A 26,087-nucleotide genomic window follows, 5' to 3' on the forward strand; every position below is an offset into this window, starting at 1 on the left:
TAGTCTTGGCTGGCATTGTGGTCTCTTACAGACTGCAAGATATCTGTCCAGGATCTTCTGGTTTTTATCATCAGTTGAGAAGTTGAGTGCAATTCTAATAGGTCTCCCTTTACATGTTATTGGGCCATTATCCCTTGTGGTTTATTATATGCTGCAAGATTTTTGTTGTTGTTCAATCTACTTAAGTGTTTTTGATATCTTCTTGTACATTTATCATCATCTCTTTGGATTAAGGACATTTTCTTCTATGATCTTGTTGAAAATATTTTCTTGGCCTTCGAGCTGAGAATCTTCTTATTCTCTCCTGGCCTTTCTAGAGGTTACAGTGGGTGCAAACCTCATAATTCTCCCATCATCTCCCAGTTCCTAGGTGTTGCTGAAGTTCCTGGGGAGACATAACCATTTTACCCATCCTCCTAGGGTCCCAAGGACAAACCAAGACATGATTCTGCTCACCTTCACCCTGAGCAAACAGATTTGAGTTTCCTTACATAGCATAAATGCGGACTAGGTACAGTGTATGGATACTCCTCCCTGCCAAGTTTTAAGTAAGTAGAAAGTCTTTATCAAGCAGGGAGGGCTTCCCCTTCCTGCATAGATTGAAGTTCCAGGCCTATATTCTCTAGCCTTTCCTAGAGCATGTGCAATTAAGGAAGAGCTATGTATAATGGTACAGAAGAGCTGGATGCTCAAGTGAGGGTACTGTGACCCTCCCCACCCTTCCTTCATGGGGTGTAGTCAATCATAAAGTCCACTTGTGAAGATCTTTTTGCAAGGCAATACAGCTGAAGTCCCTTAGATAGTCGATACCTGACTCAGAGAATAGTTACAACAGTAGGATTACAGATGTGAGCTTTCATACCCAGAAATTCCTAATTATTCACTTCAGGTACTTATAAATGGCAAAAACAAAACCCCCCACCCCCAAAATAAAAATACCTCACAGTTGATGTACTCAGGATGCTTTGATTTATGGCAGACCCCAGATTGGAGAACTGGCCTATGGACCAGCTGTCCTTCCTGGAACTTTCAACATCAATAAAAAACCAGAATGATCTTTTGAAAAAAAATAAAAACGAAATAAAAATTACCTACAGCTAGAGAAGCATGACTCCAAGTCCTGTTACCCACAGTAAACAGCTCAAGCATTGAACATTCTAAATAAGTGTCTCAAAAACAAAAATCACCAGTCACCAATATATAAGAAATCATTTCTGAAGCCTTTATTTACAAAAGCTTTAAAAACAAATAATACCCTCTGTTTTGCAAATAATGTTTAGTTTAAAAAGGACCGCCCAGTTACAGCATTTTAGTATCATGAATATAGAATGTACAAGGGAAACGAACTGTCGCTGACACTTGGAGACTTGCTAATATTATTGGTTGAAGTGTAGATAACACATATTACAACTTGTAGTCCATCACTTCAGGGTAGTTAATGATCACCAAAATCTTCCAACACATGCTCTGGTCTGGTCACATATTCTGCATGGCTAAATATTTCACAGTCTCTTGTCAATATATATAAAATAGATTGCAAAGATATACACAAAAAAATAAACAAGCATTACACTCCTCGGGTAATTCTATTAGATGTGTGTGTATGTGTGTGTGTGTGTGTGTGTGTGTGTGTGTGTGTGTGTGTGTGTATTTATATATATATATACTTTGCATTTTGTTGTTTTGCACCAAATCTCTCCATTATTTATTTTTGTAGCGTCTATGAAATCACATTTTTTTGTTTTTTTAATTTGATATAAAATGTACCTAAAGATTTATTATCTTTGGACTTTAGTGAAATTGATTTGTATAGTCAACAAATCAAGAACATCATAAATATACCTATAAAATAAAACAATAAGGGTAAAAGTGAGCTGATTAAGGGAAGCGTTGCTGTCACAAAACTGTAGCTCTAACATCTTGAGCACCAGCTTTCTGGCAGATAGTAAATATCCAATCACAAGGGCTTCTTCCTGAAGGGTGTAAAGCTGGTTTGAAATTCTTCAGTCACAGAGCAGCCTATGCATGCCAATTAGAAACCAACAGACACGAGACGTGCTTGGAAGGTTAGTCACTACACACAGAAACAATAGCCAGTAGTTCCTTTTCTTTCTGTTAGTCCTGTTGAATCAACAATTTGCACAATGCACGCGCTGTACTCTGAATGTCAAAAACAAGCAAATACTGTAAAAAGGTGGCAGATGCTCATTTTTCTAGCTAAGAGCAAGAAAAAGAACAATTTCTGATAAAATAGAGGATTGGAATCACTCTCTAAAGTGCAAACTTGATGGTCCACAATCTTAAATACCTATAAGTACTCTAGAATATAAGGAGAGGCATGGAACAGGGAAATAAATTACAGTCAATGCTAGTTAATTTAGGAAAAGGGAAAAACAGAACCAAGCTCAAGTAGGCAAAGTTTATCAAATTATCCAGTAATGTAGCTTTGTCACACAAGCTTGATAAGAAGTGTATTAAATTAAGGCCAGATTTAACCTGAATGTACTTTTATTTATTAAGACCACAGCTAGGAAAGACCATATTTAGTACTGAAAGCAGAAAAGAAGGGCTACAAAAGGAGGGGGAGGTATTGCCTATTATTTAAGGGATTCAACCAGAGATAAAACCTATATACAAGCATGTGTGTAACTCGTATAAAATAAAAATAAGAAGACTATTTCCTGTCATGACTGCTTGCTGGCTTCCTCTTCATATGCATTCCCTGTGCCGTTCTGTACATAGGATGAACCAGAACCTAAGCCATATAAATGACCACAGTATTTGGCATCATCAATGTGATCTTCAAAGAACATCTGAAAAGAAATTTTGCAAGAAAAAAAAATCATTTTTTGTTTTTTGAGACAGGGTTTCTCTGTATAGCCCTGGCTGACCTGGACTTGCTCTGTAGGCCTGGTTGGCCTGTCTCTGCCTCCCAAGTGTTGGGATTACAGGCGTGCACCACTGTGCCAGAACTGTAGTTCATATCTCAACACTGTAATTGCTAGTAACTAGGTATAACAACTCCTTTCTGTAATGTTCGTTAAGACTGACTGAAGTCCTTAACTACAGGCCTAACGGGTACTTTTTAAAAAGCATAAATCTGTCTTTCTCATTAACATTCACACCATTTTAATGAGAATTTATGAGCATGGAAACATAGTGGAGACTTTATTTTATTAATTTAACAAACTCAAAAAGAATGCAGGAAATAATGGCAGAAGGGGAAGGGAGGCTGTATGATTTTAAGTTGTTTTAAGTCTATGTGCAAGGCTGAATTGACTAAAACTAACCAAATCCTAAACATGTTATGGACCGTAAACATCTGAACATTCTCACTACATTACTGTCCTCGAAGAAGCCAAGAAAAATATAGGTAACAAATTGGTGCCAGAAATCCACCATTAGCTAACCATTAAAAGGGATTGTGAAAATGCAAATGCAAAAGGTGGTTCTATATTGAAGCTAAACAAACTATTTTCTTGCCATGAGTGGACAATTCAAGTAACTTCTGAATCAATACTACCTGGCAAAACACATCAAATGCTTTCTAGAATTAGCATGCTTCTATCAACAGAACATACTCAAAATAATTTCACAGCAAATTTTTAAAAAAGAAAAATGCTTCTGTAGGCAAATATATACATATATATAATATGTGTGTGTATATATATATATTATATATGTATCTCCATCCTATATCACAGGAGGTCATCACAATACCTGTCATCTAATTATATACACTAAAAACAGACTCAGTTTTACTAAACATCATCCTTCCACTTCTAACAATTTTATACCTGCAGAACTTAACAGAATTCCTGATATAGTTTTTGATTCAACTATGTATCAAACTTCAGATTTATTTAGTATCTTCTAATTCAAAAACCCCTTAAGACTTAGTAAAAACTTTAAGTTCTCCTTTATCAAAGCTTCAAAGCAATTCAGAATGACATGAGCAAGGTACAACTGGGGAAAATCTGATACAGTTCCCTGACTTAGAAGGGCACGTGTGGGTCTAAGAAAGGCCTCTGGAGTTCTCACCAGTATCATCTGAGCTTAGATAAAGGTACCAGCCTCTGATCGGTTTGCTCATCTGAAAGGTAACATGTTCATACGTACATGAGTTCTATAATCACAACCCTTTTTGTAATTCTATAAATACCATCTTTCATGTACAGTAAACAAAATGCTCTTTATTCTATTCCCTTTTGAATTACATTTCAGGAGGACTTAACACTGTTGTTCAAATATGGTGGATGTAACTTACATAGTACTTCTATTTATATCTTCACTTAGTAGGTTCTTAATGCCCAAAACTTTTGTCATCAGACTTTTAATGTTCTCTACCTAACAAACAAGAAAAAGGCACTGATGTCTTCATACTTCTCTCATTTTGAAAAAGGCCATTCCTGTAAGCAGTGAGTCAGATCCTGCCTGGTGTTGAGGTCCTATCCGCTCCAGCTCCAACTGTTCAGCAACTTCCTGTAATCCACCCTAGAAAAAAGAAAGGCTGCTTGTCAAATGGAAAAGACTTTGAGACTTAAATCAACAATCATAAATATAGACACTGACAAAAAAAATTGAATGAAGTTTTAATATGTAATGACAGTCTTGTAAAGATGGTAAGGGGGTTGATAAAAATTAAATTCCTAATATATTTGTGGAATTTAAAGATCTTTTTACTAGAAAATAAAATTCTAGTAAGAAGTTTTTATCTTAATTATACATTTTAAGGCATGTGACAGGCAAAAAAATTTTGAAAGCTATGGAGGATAAGTAGGTCATATTGAGGCTAACAGTAATCAGCCACACTCAGTGTAATGAGCTGCCGAATTGTTTAAAAGTTCAGTATCAAGTATAGGCATTTTCTTTAAAATATCTACCTATCCATTAAATTGTTTAAAATAAGACACCTGAGTGTTCAGATCACTGTGATTCTACTACATAACTATAGTTTTCTCAACTAAGAAGAGAATTTCACAAATATGAACTTTTTAGAATGGTTTGCTATGATCTGCTTATATTAATATAGCTAGGGCTGAGAAAATGAATGTGAAAGGAAAACAGAGAGAAGAAATAAAAGATGGACAGAAGCAGACTATAACAAACGATGAGCTTCCTCAAGTTATAAAAACCTTTACTAACAATACAGACTTTGCATCCTAGCTTGAGGGGTCCTTGCACAGCAACTGTTTCTGTGCTAAAACATCATGTGCCCTATGTATCATTAGCAGCTGCTTCTAACAGAGGAACAGACTAGAAATGAATGAACGGCATCTGGCCACTAACACACTTTTTAAAGTAAGCAGCTCACACAACACACATAGGATATTTTTATACATTTCTGAATATATAGAGTAAAACTTTACTACTCTGTTTTTGAAAACTATTATTGTACCAAGCTGTGAAGAAAACAAAACAAAACAAAAAAAAACCCCAAAACCCAAAAAACCACCCAGAGCCAGATCAAGACATGGAAGCCTTGGATTCTCAACATGCCAGACATCTATCTGTATGAGTAGTCAAATATTTTGCTGGTAGCTCACTTATGAGGAGACTCCTTAAATGACACAGAATTCAGTTACTTTCAGCTGGCACAGTCATAAAATAATCTTTCTTAAATCTTTTCCTAGTTATATGCACCACATCTACATAGGAGGCAAATAACCTGTGTATGCCCTACAATTCTCAGCTCATTTGCTGAAATCAAAGCTCCCACGTCCATTCCTCTATTCCTGCTTAAGAAGAATTCAAAGTCCTTACTATCTCTAAAAGTATAACTATTTTTACATTTCTAAAAGTATAACTGAAGCCTAGATAGGGAAAACTTGACCAACCTTGGTTTTAGTGAAGAAACGGACAATACTGACTATAAAAAAACAGTACCTAAATACATTTGTTTCCTCATTTATAACTTAAACATCACACCAAAACCCAGCAGCTAAAAACCCACTCACTGTATTGCCAGGGATCTGTGCCAACTCAGCTGAATTTGCTCTTCAGCTGAAGGAGTACTTTTTTTTAACCATAAAACATGTTTTGATAAAATTAATGTTCAAAGGTTAAAAATAAATGGTTGCACATGTTAAGCAGTATCAGAATAAACTACTCTCTAGGTAGAACCTACACATTTACTATAGCACTTCCGTCTAGTCAGTTTTACTTAATGTAATTAAATCACAAGAACATCGTACTTCAACAACAGAGAAGAAAGAGTCTCTAATCAGAATAATCTGAATTATTCGAACTCATTAGAACACTCTTGAATGTTTCTGCCTGCTGCTGGTTGACCTCAATCTGCATCTTTATGACAATTCTGCCTGCAGGGAATATAAGCACCTCTGTAATGGGCGCAGTTAGTATGCTACACCTCACACTTCCATTGCAGTTCATCTGAAATGTTTCAATCTGGCAGCAATAATAAAAATCTGGCCTGTAGCTTGACTTTTGTTAAAAATTTATTCTCGGAGCTAAGAGCACTTAACTGCTGTTGTGGAGACCCAGGTTCAGTTCCCAGCACCCACTGAGTGGCTCACTACATATAACTCCAGTTCCTGAGGGATGTGACACCCTCTTCTAACCTCTGTCACCTCTTTAAAAACAAACAAACAAACAAACAAACAAACACCTTATTCTGGACTGGAAAGATGGCTCAGCAGAAAAGAGCACTTGCTGTTTTTGTAGAGGACCCAAGTTCAGTCCCAGCTCTCACATGGTGGTCCACAGCCATCCTTAACTACATTCTAAGGGATCAGATGGCCTCTTCTGACCTCCTTGTACATCAGGCACACACTTGGTGCACAGATACACATGCAGGCAAAATACTCATATATATATAAAATAAAATAAACAAAACCCAAACAAACACAAACCAAAAACAAAAAATCTGCTAAGACAGATATTGCAGCTATGAAGAGGGATTGTCTATACAATATTATTTCTGTTTAGAGCAGGACCAGAAAATTTAACTGCATTTTAACATAATGTTTTAACATGGCTTATGACATTCAGGCCTATGATATATGTAAGTTACTTGGTTTCAATCAGTGGTTCTCTGTCTTTCTAATGCTGTGACCCTTCAGTACAATTCTTTGTGTTGTGGTGTGCCCCAAACATAAAATTATTTTTGTTGCTTTGCGTAACTGTAATTTTGTAACTGTTATGAAATGTAATGTAAAGATCTGTGTTTTCCAATGGCCTTAGGCTACCGCTGTGAAAGGGTTGTTCAACCCCAGGCTGAGAATCGCTGCGCTAATTAATGTGCTGGTTCCAGACAAAGTCATTCGAAGCCTTACTTTGAGATTTTTGCAGCTCTTCATGAGGTACTTCACATCATAAATAACAGGAAAAAATAATCGAAGGATCTCAAAGAAATCAAGTTCTTCTTCAGGCAAGTTAGAGTTCGTCAGGATTTTGATTAAATAGCCAAAGTCATAACCACTAATAAAATGATTAAAAGAATACAAAAAAGAAATACATCAATACTGTACAATGAAGTTAGTTTTTCAGGTACAAAGTTAAACAAGTCGTGCTACAGGCAAAAGGAACAACAAAAATGTGCACACAGGAGCAAGAAAAAGAGCCACACTCATAACTGCAATGCAGAAATGCCGTCAGTTTATAGACTAGTGATAGCTCAGAGAATTATTAATTCACCTCTATAGTCACCAAAATAACATTTTTCTGATACTTAAGAAAATTCTGGCAGGGAGATGCTGTTCCAACATAAAATACGTGAGTTTGATCCCTAGCACCAAAGTAAAACTTGGGTGTTATGTCAGTGCCATACACATCCAAATGCAAACCTCCAAAAAATAGGTTCAGCAAGGTCGCTGCCAGGATGAACAAAAATGTTAGAGTTAGCAAGACTTACATTTCAAAGGCAAAAATCATGTACAATTTTGTCACCATTTATAAGACGATGACACTTCCCAATTCCAAGTACATCCCTAACAGAGTATTTAATTTTCCTTGTGACTTTATCAGCATGTTTCTACCTCAGTATAACTCTCCAAGATATACTTTCAATGGAGAAGTTAAGCATGAAAGGTGAGCACTAAGGGAAAGTGAGAATTGTTTTTCCTACATGAGACAATACAACCTTGTGCTGCCTCAAATCCACATCCTTATCACTACTTTTTCTACAACTGTTTAACTCCTTCCACTATTCCACTCCTTAGACACTATTTTCAAGTAAGGGCCTGTGACAGCAAGCCTTCCTGAAGAGAACAATTCCCAGATATCTCTCTCTATATAACACAAATTTTTGCTGGTACTAACCTTTAAGTACATGGATTTTCTCCACTGGCTTAAAGGACAGTAATCACAGTTATATATTTTTCTTACATATAATTTGAACTCATCTTTGGCAAATGACCTTACCAAACCTATCTTTTGGAGGAGATACAAAATATACTTTTACTTGATATTATTTTATTTTTAATTTGAAAGAGGAGCAGTTTTACCATGAAAGATCTTTGGCACATGTGCCCAAGGGTAGAAACTTAAATTTGTTATTGGTTGCCAAGGAAGTGACCTTGCCAGTTATCTAAAATATAGCAATATGGCTTTTACTTCTAATAAGATATTATAGTTTAAAATTTATATACATAGCATTCATTTTTCATAGACCTTTATTATGTAGCTCTGGCTAGGCTTGAATTCAAGAGATCTACCTGCCCCTCGGCCTCCTAAGTACCATGATTGGCAGGATTTATAATAATAATAATAAAGAGTAGATTAGAATAAGAAAAATATTTTTGATGTTTGATGGAATAATCTTATAGTTTGTTACATATTTAAATATACCATGTTAATCTAGACTAAAACTTGGAAAAAAAAAACCCTGCTTGGTTTTGCCTATCTTGCTATAATTCTATCCTTCCTACCCACCCCTCAACCCAACATTACTAGTCATCCATGTGCAATGGTTCTGCTCAAAGCATGAGTGGTGTGCATAGCCCCTTAAAAAAAAAAAAAAGAGTGAAGACCAACAAGATTAAAAGCACAAAGACTTGAGTAACACAGTGCTTGTTTGGTTTGGTTTTTTTTTTTTTTTTAAATGGTGGGGGAGGGTTTTTTGTTTTGTTTTTGAGAAAGGGTCTGACTGTGTAGCTCTGACTGGCCTGGAACTACAGACCAGGCTGGCCTTTTAACTCACAGAGATCCTCCTGTCTCTTCCTCCAGAGTGCTGGAGTTGAAGACATGTATTACTATGCCCATTAACACAGTGCTTTTTAAAAACTTAAGAAGACAGACAGAAGCCCTGTTATCAAATAGAAAAATTTAAAAAGCCTTTTTAATTAATTTAAAGGACCCTTTTAATTTCAGAACTGCCAAGTCAGCTGATTTACACCAGAAAACATTTTCTCACACCTGTAAGTTGACTTTTATAAAAGTGAATTAACTTGTATAAATTCTCATTAATTATCCAGTTTTATTTTTAATAATAAAGAATTAAAAGTCATCACGTACAGAGTATATAAAACACTAGATGCTTTAAATAGATTGCAATCAACCACTGAGAAAAATCTGCAAGATGTTTTTCCTAAGGATAGCCTTCCCAATCACCTCATCAAAATATAAAAAATGAAGTAAAATTAGAAATCCCCTAAATATCCAGTTTTGGTATTCTCTTTGTTGATCAGTTATTCTTCAAAGAACTTATTTTTGTGTAATATACCAAAGTGGAAATTAGGTCATTCAGCAGAATGGAAACTACACATGGAGGAAATTTTTAGTCTGTTTTGTTCAGTTTTAGAGTCTTACCACAGTGGCTAACATCAGGAAAGTACCACAAAATTTTTAAAAAATGAATGCCTTCCTTTCTATAAACATAAAAACTAAGACTTAAAAATGGTTAAGAACTATGTGTGACACAAATCATCATGGCTTTGCCATATTCTAGTTTGTTTATATTGTTTCCACTGGGAAACATGACCTCTCACAGCCTAAAACAAATGCCTTCTTATAAGGTACAATAGACAGCATTGTTCTCAGTGACGTATAAGACAGACTCATGGAGTTAATTCTTTCTAGAAGTGAGCACATAGTTACTTATAGTGACTCAAACAGGCATAAGGCAGATAAAGGATGGAAGCACACTGCAATCTGTTTTTGTTGTTTGTTTTTACCTATGAAATGATAACCATTTGACCCCTTCACAAAGAACCACTCCTGAAGTCATAAGAAGTTCTGCAAAGTATTGGGTCTCAATTCCTTCCTCCTCGTGCTTTTTAAACTGGATACCAGATGTTGTTAGTAGCTCTATAGAGTCCTGAGCATACATGTCCTCCCTAGCAGGAAAAAAGAGAAAAAAAATGTTCAAAAATACCATTATCCCAAACAGTTGTTCTCCCACCTGTACCTAGTGCAGAAATAAGATAGAGGATTGCTTTCTGTCCAACTACTCAGATGTTTCATTACTATCAAGAAAAAACAAAATTTAAAGTATCCAAAAATAAAATGATTATTCAAAATAGTCCAATGGTGAGTTTTTAACCTTTACCACCAACTCAATTTCATTAGCTTCTGCACATTATGTAAACTTCACTGGGCTTACAAAGGGTCTTTTACTCACCAGAGGCTACCTCAGACATGTTCTTTTCAGGGGCTTTCAGGTTCTGCAGCTATTTTAGTGCTGCCAGATGGAGCTGTAGCCACAGCTATGAGGGGCTATGCACACCTCTCATGCTTTCAGCAGAACCAGGAAGGAGACACCAAGTGGCAAACACCTCTTGTGGCTGAGTTAAACTACATTCCATCTTAAAGAAAAAGGAAATGCCTCCTCTCACAAATGAGGAGCCTTTCAGTGGCTCTAATAAGCAGTGAACTGATCAGGATTAAGGCCTTAGTTATGACAGCAGAGTCATCTTCTACCAGTTGCATACTTTCTTAGCGGCTAACAATCCTAGACTACCTTCTAAAACCAAGCCAGGAAGCCTAACTATAAACCAGCCCTTCAAAATTTTACTTATACCAGAGAAAAAGCCACCTCTAATTTACAAGCACAAATACGTTGAGTATCCAAAAGATTAAATTAAAAAAAAATGAGGATTCATGAAAAAGTATCTTTTTACCATTTATTTTAATTTACTTCTTTACCCTTAACACTGGTTTCTACCATTAGCAAAATAATATTTCTATGAAAGACTTTAACAAAACGAACAAAACCAAAATAAATGTTTGACCAAATATATTTTTGTAGCTTATTCTCTGGCAATCAATTTCTAAGGTCACTTATAGTTCCCAGACTATCAGGAACTAAATAACAAAGCTAAGAACTGAAATGTCTAAAATCAGAGAGGAGCCACAATCATCACTTTACATCATGGTTTCTCTTGTAAGTCCTGTAGGAAAAATATCAGAATAAATTCAATGCAGTTTCCCCCCCAGTTAAATAATCAATATTTTGTTATATTAAAAATATGTCCCTTAGATGAGAATCTCACCATCAGGTCCATGGGCTCACACTGAAGCATATATTAACAAATAAATCCAACCAGGAATACAGCAAGCTGTTCTCTAGGCTCACGTTACTCTTGGCCACATGCTCAACTTATTTATTATGTTCAACATTAAATAACCATTATCAAGTTAAACAAAACATAAATGAGGCAGGACAGTGATTCTTGTATTTCAGTCATTATTTCCCAAACTTGCCCAGTGATAATAATCACCAGGGGAACTTACCAAAAATATGGATTCCCAGGTCCCAATGCAGTCCCAGACCTACTGAATCACAGTTCCCAGGTGAGAGACCGGGAGGGAGTACCTCGGGTGTTTTATAAAGTGAGACTGGCACACAAAGACACATGGGCAGTCCCTTTCTCTCTCTTCTGCAGAGTTCATGGAGCTTAGTCTAAGCTTCGCAGAAATGAGTTTCTTATAATAAAGATCTCATGCTTTGTAATACCCAATTCATAGCCATCTGGGTGAGGTCAATGTCTAGATAGGATGAAGGAAAATTCTATAGAGATGTGAGTTTCATAGCAATGAGTCACAGTTCCAAATCAATACACTGTCCTTTTCTGATGACACCAATTTTAAAGGTTCTACATTTTGCCTTCTCTACTCACAAATACTCCTAGCAATAAAGGGGAAAATACTAAAGCTAATCTTAAAAACTATATTGTTTAGTCAAAATGTAAGTATTTCACTGGTGTTGGTTACTACCTGTTAGATCCATTGTTCAGATTATATCTTAAAGATTTAAGTTAGCAAAGTATCTGGTTATGACTGAACCTGAGGGAAAGCCATGTAAAATTTCTAAAGATTTCCCAAAGGCCTAAGTTTGTGGCTATCTTAAGTTAACATCCTAAGATCAACTATCTACCAACTCAGCCATGTAAAAGTAACAAAGTTACTACTTATATAATATGAACAAACGCTACTGTAAGAACTCACACTTCTAAACGTGTTCTTATCAATATTAAACTACTTCTGCATCACCTCCCAGACACAGGGTGGCCTCTTCAAATGTCACTTACTCTTACACACAGACTTTCCTTTACAAGTTAAATTTGCTTTCATGAAAACATAAATTCCAACATATTAAAATTTATGCTAAAATCATAAAGTTTAAATATAAATAAAGTGGACTGCAGGTAGTCATTCAGATAGTTAGCTACCTTTAGTTTTTAATTAAACCAAAATAAATTAATAACACAAAAATATCCCTAAAATTGCAAATACTATAAAGACAAAAAAAAAGTATTCCCTCAAATCAAATTAGCAAGCTATTCAAAATATGCTAATATTTACTATTTTGATGGATGAAACAGGACAGGACTTTCCAACTTGCAAAGGAGTATAATGTCCAGAAAACAGTAGCAAGCCCACCTACCTGCTTTTCAATATGCACAGTTAAATGTGCCTAGTTAAAACTTATTTAAATATTCATTCTCTGAATGAATAAATAAAGCTTAATAATGTTTTCTTCTTTGGATTTAGATCTGTATTTCCAAAAAGCAACCATAAAGTTTCCTAAGAATACTCTATGATTAATGTTATGCCCTGATAAACTCACTAGAAGTTAGAAAAACACCGTAACAAATGCTGGATTATTAAACCATCTAAGAAACCAAGCATCACAGCTTGGCAACAAAGTACAATGCAAAATACCATTGTCTATATACAAGAGAGGCGCCAACTGGGAGACAGTGCTTACTACTGCTACCCAACACTGTATAAGACTATACATTGCTGCTCAAAAAAAAGATAAAAATTCAAAATTTAATGTCTCATCTACTGAACACATACTTCTCTTTTGTACCATTATAAAGTAAAAAAGGGTAGGTTGAGCCATCTTAAGTCAGGAATCATTAAAGTGTTTCATTAAGGAAATAAAGCAAACACCCTAGTCATCCAACCACAGCAAATGGTTAGATATATTACAGTACATTAAGAATAAGATCCACTTGAGAGGCAGAGGCTGGCAGATCTCTGAGTTTGAGGCCAGCCTGGTCTACAGAGAAAATTCCAGGACAGCCAGGACTACACAGAGAAACCCTGTCTCAAAAAAAGAACAACAACAACAAAAAACCCAAACAAAAACCCCAAAATCAAAAAGGTCAAATAAATGATTATTCAGAGCTTTGAATAACAGTATCACAGAGAAATGGGATGTACTTAAAATATACACCAAAAATATAGTAAAAATAGGTACAAAACAACTAGGAGGAAGCGTTGAATAACTAGTGATAGTTGTTTCAACTTTTCAATACTATCCAGCTTTAAAAAGCATGCTATTTATGTACACAAAAGAGAAAAAAGTGTCAGCAAATATGCTTTATAAGCTACAGCCTCACACAGTTTCAGTCAAATGTTCTTTCTTTATGTATAAAATACTTGTGCTTCAATATAACACCCAGTCCTCATGTTGATAAATACACCCAGGGCAAATGTGTTTACCTCATTAACAACCTTTCATACCTGAGGAGATAATGAGAAGGCAAGAAAATACTACTAGAAAATACTACAAAGTCAACTGTTTTTAGGCCATAATTACAGTAGTGACCACAACGCCAGCTAACTCCCTAACACTGAAGCTTAGCTCACCATAGCAGCCACTGTGCTCCTTAGTTAAGGCTGTTAAACTCTTTACTGTTAGAAAATTATCAAGCATTGTATAAAGAAAGCAAACTGTCTTAGCCTTAAACACACACATTAATAAAGATGTTTGCTTACAAGCCCACAGTTAGTAATTACAGTGATAAAATATCAAGATGTCTAAAGAAAGTCATTTTTACATAGAAAACATTATTTGTTCCTAAGTGTTTGTTACATTAATACTGACTTAATATTACAAATTGTATCTTCAGGATTAAGAGAATGTTAAAGAACACTTATAATTGAAACTTGCAATCAGTGTTCTTCTGATTACAGATATTTCTTATATGTATGTGATCTGAAGTATCTATTCAAAGCTTAATGCAATACATACTATAACCATAAATATCTTCCCACAAATCTTTATAGGTACACCTGACAAATAATGATTTGCATTTACTCCCATGATGCTAATGGTAAAACTTGAAAGAACACTGGGAAACCTAGAAGAACCCTGACTTGGACAATGTGAGAATTAAACAAAAAATATCACAAGCACAGACAAGAGTGAGGAGAGATGGAAAATGCTGTTATAATGGCTTTGATCAATGTTCATCAGTCCCGTAGAGCCTAGCACAGTGACACAGACTTTGTAGGCATTCAACAAGTCGATTTTCACCATTCTTCATCATGCCTAAGATGCTATTATGTTTTTCACATTAGGCAGTATAACTTTTATCTCCTCAAAGGTTTTTGCTTTGCTTCATATTTTTCTCTATGATGTTCTTAAAATTTTTTAACTAAATTTTTCTTTTATTTTTGTGTCTGTGCCTACACATGTCCATCACAGGACACATGTGAAGGTCAGTTCTCTCCTACTATGCGGGTCCTCCTGAGCATGAACTTAGAGCATCAAGCATGGCAGCAGGCACCTATGCATTGAGCCATCTCACCAGCCTTTACACTCTTTTCTTTACCATATCCTATGACACTAGCATTAGTATAAATAGTAGCAAAATTGGCAATAGAACTAGTTTTGTCTGAACAAGAACCAATGCCCCCCCAAAAAACCCAATCCTCCCAAAATAGCCCTACCCCCCCAAAAAACAAGCACCCAAAAAAATGCTGCTCAGAGACTAAGAGAAAAGCCACTGCTACAAAAATTACTATCTAGCAAAGGAGATTACCAGTTTTACCAGTGTATACACTGATGTATTAGCTGCTACTCACACATTAAATACCTATGTAAAAACATAAAATAAACAACAACACAAAAAAACCAATGTTCTGATGATCAGTTTGAGGGGGAAAAAGGACCTTGAAGAAATATAATAGTAAAAAAGCTAAAGAAAACAGTCATTGTTTGAGGAAAGGATGGAAGGCAAATTTCAGTATGTTCCAGAGCTGTAGTTCTTATTAAAGCATTATAAGGTTACAGTGAAAACGAGCACTTTTAGCTTTTATAGGGTCTAAGGAGACTACTGTCACTATAGTACTAAACATTAAAATACTATCAGTATTATTTAGAGTTAACACACTGCATTCTAAAGATACACAACTGCATCTCTGACACTGTAACTCTCTAGAACCATCAGTCCTGCTATTCATTAGGCCTTACATGTCAAACAGAACATGTTCAACAAACAATAGTAACAAAGAGCTCTTACATTGGCACTAGCATCCATTTTCTTATTGTTTTCTGTTGCTATTTTCCAAACCAGATGTTTGATCATTTTAAACAAATACAGGTTACCAAACAAAAAGGCACCTACATATTGTAACACAGTGCAGAACATACTGTACACTTTATTTCCTTTCCTTAACAGAAATAGCATGCCCCTGTCCCCTACTAGGTGCTTACAACCTACAGTTCAGAAATCACATACATGAATTCCACAATAGTTATGAATGTGGCCCAACACAAAAGTGTAAACTTACTCAAAACATTATATACATATATATTTACAATTTTTAAAGCTCAACTGCATGGATCTTGAGCACGAACTTTGCAAATGACAACATTGTGTCGTAATGTCAAAAGATTGAACTCACCTTCATGCAGTCCCCTCAGCTATCAGGACTACAGTAAGTAATGTAGGACTATCTTAGCCAAGGAAACGGTATACCTAAGATTTCAGTTAGAGATCGGGGTCTACTATGTATCTAAGGTTCAATACTTTACATTTCCTGTATGTAGTCTAAGAGGTTTTGAGGATTACACGAGAACAGTCATTTCAATAACACGGATTTGAAAATATACCCAACTTTCCAAGAAACTTACTGCGTGTGCTAAGTATTTAGGATGCAAAGTATGACTGTGAAAACATTTCTTCACAGGAACAATGACTGTCTTAACAAGTCTGTAGTGGACTGGGGTTGTAGCTGAAGGGTTCCTGCTTGCTTAGTCAGCACTACCACAGTCGTATGAAAATGTTACAGTTCTAGGTGTGGTGGCACATGCTTTAACTGCACACGTGGGAGGGAGGCAGAAGCAATGGACCTCTGGGCGTTTGCGGCCAGCACTGTCTATACAGAGATCCAAGCCAGGCTGGGCTATGTAATGAGACCCTGTCTCAAAGAAGCAAAACAACAACAACAACAACAACAACAACAACAAAATGTAATAGTAAAATCAATACCCTAACAGTCATGTCTTAGGAACCCAGGTTTAATCTGCACCTTAAACAATGACAAACACAGCCGAAAATTGTAACAAAAATACAGTTTCACAACTTTCCAGAAAAACAGCCGTCGTATTCTAGAAATAATATCTCTATAACTAAAGTCTTTGAAATTAGAAGTTTTTATTATCTCAATTGCCTCATAATAAGCCTAAGCACTTGAATTTCTGTATTTACTAAATTTCCAGGGAAACAATAGCAAATTCACTTAGAATTTCACTATATTCAAATTCAATCTCTAAAATTACACTAGAAACAAAAAGTTGGGGTTATATATTTATTTCCAACTTACGTCAAATTAAATTTAAAATTAAACTGCCAAGTTGATGTTCCTGGAGGGTATTCTCCTTGCTCATTCATAAATGTCAGTCCTAGCTGAATTATCTTTAATAAGTCTACATTACACCGCAATAGTTGGTATTGATAGTCGGCGTTGCTCCTGAATTCGCCAATGGGCCTTGCAACAACACCTGGAAACTCGGTGTCCTGCAAAATAATTTCAAGATTCTATATTTACTAAATGGTCATAAAAACAATCGATAAAACTCAGAAATTTTTTGATGCAAGCCAGGGAATTCTGTCACAATGACATTCTGTATGTTCATACTCAACGGTAAGGCACTCTGTAAGTATGAAGAGCATTACTTATTAGACCCCAAACTTTTATAACTTACATTTTTAATTTATTAATAAATTATCCTATACAAATAACTCATGATAAACTCAAGCAAATATTTGCTCCACATCCAAGGAAAAGGAAATCATGAACTCATTCCTAAGGAGTATGAATACGAAACTATCCTTATAGCATTCCCTTATTAAATCCAAACTAATGAAGGATTGATTAAAAAGTAGCATATATACTGTGCTTTCCAATTACTTCCGTGAGACAGTATTTACCTTGACACCAAAATGAAGAAAAATGTTCCACTAACGTAGTTTCTTTAGCTAGCCTAGTACTGTCTGTATTAAGTCACAGAAAGCATGCCAATATTCCCAATCCCTCTTATAGGCTGTTATTATTCCTGTAATGAAGCTATTCCTTATCATCCAAAATATAAATGACCACTAGAAAATTCTGCTGCCTAAAAAGAAAATTTCAGCTCCAATAGCGGACAAGCGCACCTTTATTGAATGGAATGCTATCTCTGTACAGGCATCCCTATAGTAAGCAAGCATCTCGCCCATTCTTAGAGATGAACTTGTTTCTTTTTAACTTATGATACTAAGAAAAGTGTTATTAGTTTAGCATGAGAATTCAAATTAAGGCAAGCCAAAACCAAACCAAATGAAACTAACCAAACAAAAGAAATAGTCAATATGGAACAGTTAAAAAAAAAATTCTTGAGCTTAGTACAAGCCAATTACTAGATTCTATAAGCATTACGCTAGACTTGAGGGACACTGGGAATAGATGTGTAAGACATTAAAATAGTGCCTTCTAGAGCTAATAATCACGTAGATCTAGAAAGCAAAAGACTAGCTCTAACAAATACACACAACAAAGCAGAAAGATACTTATTTGAATACCACCTCTAAAGAGTAGAGCTGTACAATGACCTAGTGTGTTTCTGGAGCCTTAGCAATGTTTTCCTAAAAGATCTAATTTGGGTTTTGTTTGTTTGGAAAGATGTCCTGGAATTCACTGGCTCCTGAAAGCTTATCTGGAACTGGTATCAGGGCCTTGGGATTGTTTGAACTGAGCTGACATTCTTAGACAGGCTCTAGTGTTCTCCAATTGAATGTATCAGTTTCACAGAATTTTGTCATCAGACAAGTACATTCTGTAACCATGTCCCAGAAGAAAAAGGACAAAGCCTAAATAAATTTCTCATCCTAGCTAAATGAGTGACGCACCTCTGTAGTGCTGGTACTACCCAGCAGCTAAGACTCAGTAGGAACCCAGGGGGTACCACTGCTTCCTGAAAGCATGCAATCCACAGCAAAGCCTAGACCCATAAGTCCTGAAAACCACCTGACCAAAGCCGAAATTCTAAAGTACTTCCAACACTTTCATTCAAATGCCCATGACTTAGTCCTCTGTTGATTAATGCAAACAGTAACGAACTCAACTCATCAGGTTACAGCTTGTTTCTGATGGGCTTTACTGCAAGAAATAGGCAATTTTTTCATGAATAAATTAATCCTTAACTATCAACGTAAAAGGTTTAGTTCCAGGTTTTTAAATCTCACTTCAGAGCCTGGGGAGACAGTTCATTTGGTGAAGTACTTGTCATGCAAGCATGAGGACTGGAGTTCAATTCCTAGAATCTATGCTTAAAAAGTGCATAGTCCATGTGCCTGTAATTTAAGTGCTTGGAAAGCAGAGACAGGTGGACCCCTGGGGCTTCCTGGCCAGTCAGCCTTGCTTAATCAGCAAGCTGGGGCCCAGGCCAGTGAAAACAAGTCAGTCAGTAGGTCTCCTCTCCCTCCCTGCCTGCCTTCTTCTCTTTCTCCCTCCCTCCTCTCTCCTCCTCCTTCTCTCCCCCCCCCGCCCTCCCCCCTCTCACACACACACTCACACACACACACACACACACTTCCCATTTCACCCTTAAAAGGCATTTTAAAGATTTAGTCATGTGCATACCATAGCAACATAATTATATTTTCGGATAACTTGACGAATTTTCTTCATCTCTTCATCCAGGTTACAAGCCCAAACTTCACAAATTCTTTGGCTATGATCTACAGTTGCTGCTGGCATAGTGACAGCAGAAGGTGTCTAGATGCCAAGCATCAAAATGTTATACTTGATTGAAGATTTGTTTCATAAAAATACTTTACCCTTTACTTGTGTACCTGTTGAAATAAAAACCAACTATATCATGAATGCGAATTATAAAATTGGGCTGGTATAAACCGAAGGTTGCTTATTCAAAGTTCATGGTTCATAAGAAAATTACTTTTCTTACGGTACACAGCTAATATATATAGAATAAAAGCACCACAACTCCAATTTCCCATTTGGATATAAATTTCACTAATTAAGATCTACTCCCAGTTCAATTCACGACACACAAAACTATGATCCATTTCAAGCTAAAAAATAAAATAAAATAAACAAAAATCAAGAGTTTCATAACAAAAGTAGTGCTTGCTTTTATTTTTCCAACAAAACATTTAAAATCTTACTTGACTAAAAAATTCTGCAATCCCAATATTGTTGCTCATTCAAACCAATTAGAGGAAAACATCAAGAAAAATTTAATTGTTTTGAAACAGCATCAGGCAATCTCAGAAGTCAAAGTTCATATAGCGGGAGGGAGAAAGAAAGAATGCAATAAAATGTGTGCATTGACAGTTTTCTAATTTCAAAGCAACGACCATTTCCCCTGATTACCAAAGAGGGGCCTCATGTTTCTGCCATAAACACAAGGTTCATGGTATACAATGGGGCGGGGGGGGGGGGGGGTTGGTACAGACAAGCGGGGACAAACAAACAAAACTCCCAACAAAACAAAGAGTTAAGAGGGTGGCCTCGTGTCCTAAACTCGTGAATGTAATCTGGAGAAATCTCAGAAACCGAAGGTGATACTGGACACGCCTTCTTTCTCATTCTTCTCCTTGCTACCACAAGACACACACACACTACGGAAACACTGTAATTTGACACGGCTTTCCTCCACCCCTCTCTCTCTCTCTCTCTCTCTCTCTCTCTCTCTCTCTACTGCGGTCTCGGGGGGCCCCGAAGAAGCACCAAAGGCCTTCTCATTACTGAGGTCGCATGTCCTCCGTGGGCTCCCAGAGCAGCGTGAAGAAAGCACAGACGCACTCATGTCAACGATAACTCTCTTCTCCGGCAGACAGCCAGGGTGGAGGTGCAGAGAGCATTTTCCTAGAGCCAAATGGTCTCCCAAGCACCGCGAAGAGGACCTAGCAGTTCAGAAACAGGCCACCGCCCTCCACTCTCAATTTCCTTCCCACAACGAAGTCCCAGGTACAAAGCGGTGGCGTCATCACTGCGCGCCGCGCTCCTGACAGCCCCCCCCCCCCGCCGGCCCGTTACCCGCCCCCCTACGTCTCCCCCATCTGCCAGCTCCGTCCGCCACAGCCGCGCCGCGCTTTAGCGGCCGCCATCGCGCGCCCTCGCGGGTTCCCACTCCCGCCCCTTTATCATTTGCCCCAGCAACGCCCGAGCCCAGCCGGACATACTCGTGTCTCTGAGCTCGCGCTCCTCCTCCTCCTCCTCGCCATAGAGATAGCACCGGGCGGCGGCGGCAGTGGCGGGACCGGCGGTGGCGGCGGCGGCAGCAGCAGCGTGTGCCCCATAGACACCTCTCGCCCTGCAAAAGGGAAAGGGGAGCTGGAGCTGTGCTCTGCCCGGCGCTGCGACGTCGCTCCTCGCACGTCCCGGCGAGGGCGCGGCATGATGACGCAAGGCGCCGAGTGGGCGGGGCTCTCGGGAGGTGGAGCGGGCAGGTGACTGACGCTCGGCCGTGGTAGAGCTCCGGGCTCGGGCGGCCGGCCTTAGCTAACTGAGCCGGTGGTGTTGGCCGCGAGCGTACCGGGGTCTGTCCGTCCACCCGGCGCGTCGCCCTTCTTTCAGAAGCCCGCAGTGCTAGCCCGTCCCGCCGGTGCCAGGGACTCGCGAGCTCGGCGTGTGGCGGGGGGGAGAAGGCGCGGCTCCCGGCGTCCCGGCAGTGCTCGGTCGCCGGGAACGGTTGGGCTAAGCGAGGAGGAGCAGGCCGGAACCTTCTAGGGCTTCGGGCCCGGGGACCGGAGGAGGATGAGCTGGCTCTTTCCCCTGGCCAAGAGCGCGTCATCCTCCGGGGCCGGGTCCCCCGCCGGCCTCACCAGTCTCCAACAGCAGAAGCAGCGGCTGATCGAGTCTCTCCGGAACTCTCATTCCAGGTGACTGTCTGGTGGCCTTGACTCAGGGAAAAGTAGGACGTGAGGGCGGGCTGCCTGCAAACACTGGTGCAGCTCCGCAGGCGTCTCCGCCAGCTGCCTCTTGTTGACAGTCCTGCCTGCCTGTGGGTTATGCCCTTGCTCCCCAAGTGGGTCCCTGCTGCTCTTCCCCTCCTCAGCTCCTCTACTGAATTGCTCGTGTCCGCGGACACAACGGAGTCATCTCTCTGGATCTAAATTGAGTATCCCTAACTAATATGCTAATTTCTCCTTTAATACGCCTGGTTGTAGCAATGTCTTTGAATTGTTAACATGCTAACACTTGGCTAAAGACAATTGGGAATTGGGAAGGATAATTCCCAAGTTTTACAAAGGGGAAACTAAACTGTTGCAACGTCGAAGGGAAGGGAAGCCAGTGTTCTCAGTTAACTCTGTCCTGGTGATAATCCTTTTGAGTTTGTAGTTAAAGCTCACCTTGTTCCAATAATCTTACCCTTGCAACTGTTAGTCTTTACACTTTCACTTTCTTGTATTTGGCCCCACATTTAGGAATTGCCTTATATCATCAGGATTATCCGTTGTCTTTTGAGTTTGCTTATTTTATCGTAGTCAAACTAGAAACACAGGAATTCAGATTATTCGGCTTTTTTAAAAAAGCTGTAAATTCGTTTGCTGTAGTCTTTTTTTTTTTTTAATTAGGTATGTCCGTGGCCGCTACAGGTTTTCAAATATCAGAACTGCTTCATGATACATGAGTTTTACAATTATTTAAAAGGCTCCCAGCATATTTTATGTATAGAGGAAGCCATCGTGGTTAAACTCTAGACTTTCAAAACTTTGTCACATTATAATATGTAATATGATTTTTTTTACCGTATTATATTATTCAACACACTATCAGGTACTGATTTCATGTTACCCACGATTTTTTTCCCAATAGTAAGTTATCTCCAGTCTTTTTTTTTTTTTTTTTTTGGTTTAGTTTGGTTTTGGTTTTTCGAGACAGGCTTTCTCTGTGTGTAGCCTTAGCTGTCCTGGACTCACCTTGTAGACCAGGCTGGCCTTGAACTCACAGCAACCCCCCTGCCTCTGCTTCCCAAGTGCTGGGATTAAAGGCGTGCACCACCATGCCGGGCCAATCTCCAGTCATTTTAAGTGAAATTGTTAGAAGAAAAATTCACTACATAAACAAAAGCCTGTTTATGACTGAACTGAGTTTCTTGGTTGACTCATTTATTCTTGGTTGTAGGAAAATTTCAAAAAGTCATTCAATGTGTTTTTACATAGAAAATAAATCCTTTATTGGTAGTTTCATTGTGGAAAGTTAAATTCATAAAATTCCTTCAAGTATAGATGAGGTCAGGTGTGATAGCTTTACCCCAGTGACAGTAAGAAGGTCATAATCCGCGCTCTTAAAGGTTTACGCTGGCTACAGGAGAGAAAACGTAGTAGAGTTATTTAAGCAAAATTTTATATGGCATGGAGTTGTCAGAAATGAAGACCCAGCATCCAAGGGAAACCTATTCTACTTAGGAGTAGGCAGATGAGGAGGAAAGTATATGGACAAAAGGGCATGGTCTAATGGTAGCTGGCTGAAATGGAGAAAGCTAGCAAGTCCTATGTTGTGGTTTTTGTTTGTTGTTTGTTTTTATTTTTCTGAAGCAGGTTTTCTTTGTGTTGCCCTGGCTGTCTTAGAATATGTTCTGTAGATCTATCATCTGGCCTCTTGCACTCAGATCTGCCTGCCTCTGCCTCCCAGGTGCTGGGAGTAAAGGTGTGGGTCTCCCCACCCAGTTCCTGGTGCCAGGCTTCTTACTCTTATCTCTACCAACCCTGTTACATCCCAGAACTTGTCTAGAGAGAGGATGTTCTAAGGAATTAGTCTGTCTAGATGTTAGGGTTTGTTTGTTTGTTTGTTTTTTAATCACCTTTGAGGAAAGGAAACTCATGACTACTTTCAGAGGAAAAGGTGGGAGAGAGGTAGGAAGATAGCAGGAGAATTTGCTTCAGAAGCCTTCAAGTCTCTCTTAGTTCAAGGTACTCTTCCTGCCCCACTGCTCAACTTAATTAATGACATGACAGTAGCAATTTTTGAACTCTTACACAAGTCAGTCTTACTCTAACTGGTCCTTTTTAAAAATAACCTTCAAGAGCTACACTTGGAAGATTGTGTAAAATGAGGTGGCTAACTTTTAAGAAACACAACAGAAGTTTCCCCTTTAGAATGTCCCCTTGCATCTGGGTGTGGTGGCACACGCCTTTGAGCCCAGCACTTGGAAGGCAGAGGCAGGTTGATCTCTGTGAGTTCGAGGCCAGCCTGGTGAATGTCACCCTGGAAAATTGTAGACTGTGTCAGTACTACTATTGCAGAAGTACTGCTTAATTGTTTGTTAGCCTTTACACTTTTCTGTTAGTAGTGCTGGTGATTTTGTATTGTTGGAGGCTGGAACTTCCAAAAGATAGAACCTTTGAAACACTGCTAAGGTGAGGAAGTGGGGAGAGTGGCTTGAAATTTGTGTTTTGGCCTCAAATAGAGCGGTAATTGTTCATTGAAGGAATTCTGGAGTTGGTTTAAAAGAGGATCAGTAAGTACCTTAAATGAATGCAAGAACTATTTTGTGTGCTATTCTTTAAACTAGAAAATTTGGATAGGTGATATTATCTACATACATTATAGACCATACAACCTTATTTGATTTGGTTTTCAATTGAAATACTTCAAACTTACAAATTAGATATGAATAAGTCTAAACATTTAAGAATCTCTTAAACACTTTAACAAATTCTTACCTTTTCCAAAACGATGGGTAAATTTTATGGCTACTTTTTTTTTTTAAATGAGTGATACCCTGCAGGAACAAGTCTAAACCTGTCATAAAAGACTAAAAGGGTTTAACCAAAGCACAAGGACACATTTAAGTCTGTTAGGAGAATGAAAAGTGGAAGATATATAGCGTGGACTCAACTAATCTTCTAAATAAAAATACAATTCAGTTTACCACTAAACAGTGGTTCTCAACCTCCATAACACTGTGGCCCTTTAATACAGCTCCTCATGTGACCCCCCAACCATAAAACTATTTTTTGTTGCTATTTCATAACTGTAATTTTGCTGCTGTTATGAATCATAATCTAAGTATCTGATACGCGACCCTTGTGAAAGGGTCATTCAAGCCCCAAAGGGGTCACCACCCACAGATTGAGAATTGCTGCTGAAAACTTTTGAATTCATATGTAGAAAAACAAATTCTTCAAACTCCTTGAAAAAATTTATTTCAGAAGACACACTTGCTTTCCTGTCCAGGTCCGTTTCCTCTGATTTCTTTAAAGCACACCTGTTTTTGTTGTGTACAATCTGCAGGACCATAGACATAGTGGAGGTGCTTTCAACCCCAGGAAGTGTACATAGTTAGTGATGATCCTAAGGCTAACTCTAACCACTTTTGTCATGGGAGTAGGACTCCTCTTCATCATCTTTTTGCCTTCTTCTCTCTTATTTATTTATTGATTTTTGTTTTTCAAGACAGGGTTTCTCTGTGTAGCCTTGGCTGCCTTGCACTTGCTTTGTAGACTAGGTCAGCCTCGAATTCACAGCGATCTACCTCTGCCTCCTGAGTGCTGGGATTAAAGGCATGTGCTACCACGCCTGGCTGCTTCTTCTCATTTATATATTTATTTATTCATTTATTTATTTTTGGAGCCCTTGAACTCACAGGGAGCTATCTACCTCTGCTTTCACAGTGCTGGGAGGTAGGACTCTTGGTAAACAGAAGTTGGAGGGGAAGTCCAGATTTTTTCAATAATATAAAGAGCTGCCTGGGAAGAAAACTAATGTAAAACAGAAGGCCAAGATTTTCCTGCTAAATTAAGCAGCTCGGGAGCTGATTCCTTTCCTTTGTGGTACTTAGTGTTTACGATAAATAATTCCTCACTGGTGAAGGGACTTTTGCCCTGTTTTTCAGGCTAATACTTAAAGTCTCCAAAAATGAAGCTACTCAGGAGAATTTCTCTGTGTTGCGCCCACAGTTAGAAAATACTACAAATGGATGAATTAACAGTGACTGTTCTAATCAGGTCTCTCTTTTCTCAACATCTAGAGTTAAGTAGCCTCTTTATCTCAAAATGACAAGGCTATGTTATGAATGATAATTATTATTTATAATTAACAACTTAAATTCAAAGTTATACAAGTAATAAGCCATCATCATTATTATTACCTTTTCCTAGATCTCCCAGGTAAAAGGGTTCTGCATTTATTTTAATACTAACCAATTCTATAATAATGGGAGTGCTGTTTTGTTTCCATATTTAACAAGTGCATATTAAGTTGGTTGTGGTGACATACAGAACTGTATTTTTCTTTTGTACCGTTGAACAACTAATAGACTCCTAGTAAAAGAATCTCTGATCCAAGAAGTCAGGAGATACAGATGGGAGACACATTAACTTACCTGTAATGTTTACATGACCAATGAACTGAAAGGATTGATTGCCTGATAGCTTTTT

General features: G+C 38.0%; 2 protein-coding genes across 9 annotated transcripts in view; one reads left to right on the forward strand and one right to left on the reverse strand.

The window, feature by feature from the left end:
* Positions 1-1,199: 1,199 nt before the first annotated feature.
* CNOT7 (CCR4-NOT transcription complex subunit 7) lies at positions 1,200-21,023 on the reverse strand. 5 transcript variants are annotated; one of them, XM_084759679.1, is made up of 7 exons: positions 20,886-21,023; positions 19,321-19,532; positions 17,023-17,216; positions 10,134-10,295; positions 7,296-7,440; positions 4,384-4,494; positions 1,200-2,813 (listed from the first exon to the last, which is right to left on the reverse strand). In XM_084759679.1, exons 2-7 carry the CDS (start codon positions 19,435-19,437, stop codon positions 2,685-2,687), a joined length of 858 nt encoding a protein of 285 aa, XP_084615805.1. In that variant the 5' UTR covers positions 19,438-19,532; positions 20,886-21,023; the 3' UTR covers positions 1,200-2,684. The 5 variants fall into 5 exon arrangements, 4 of the variants coding, with proteins under 4 accessions (XP_084615805.1, XP_084615807.1, XP_084615806.1 ...); XM_084759681.1 differs by lacking the exon at positions 20,886-21,023 and adding an exon at positions 20,506-20,677; XM_084759680.1 differs by lacking the exon at positions 20,886-21,023 and adding an exon at positions 20,449-20,677.
* A 311-nt stretch (positions 21,024-21,334) lies between these two features.
* VPS37A (VPS37A subunit of ESCRT-I) overlaps positions 21,335-26,087 on the forward strand; it is a 44,248-nt gene continuing 39,495 nt past the window's right edge. For all 4 annotated transcript variants that reach the window (XR_014775040.1, XR_014775041.1, XM_084759674.1 and 1 more), the window contains exon 1: positions 21,335-21,584. Coding sequence is in view for 2 of the 4 variants with exons in the window: in XM_084759674.1 (XP_084615800.1) it covers positions 21,460-21,584 (125 nt within the window). In the remaining 2 variants the exon portion in view is untranslated. The remainder of the gene's footprint in view (positions 21,585-26,087) is intronic.

The sequence above is a fragment of the Acomys minous genome (assembly GCF_964271855.1).
Source record: "Acomys minous genome assembly, chromosome: 15".
In the NCBI taxonomy this organism is placed as follows: Eukaryota; Metazoa; Chordata; class Mammalia; order Rodentia; family Muridae; genus Acomys; species Acomys minous.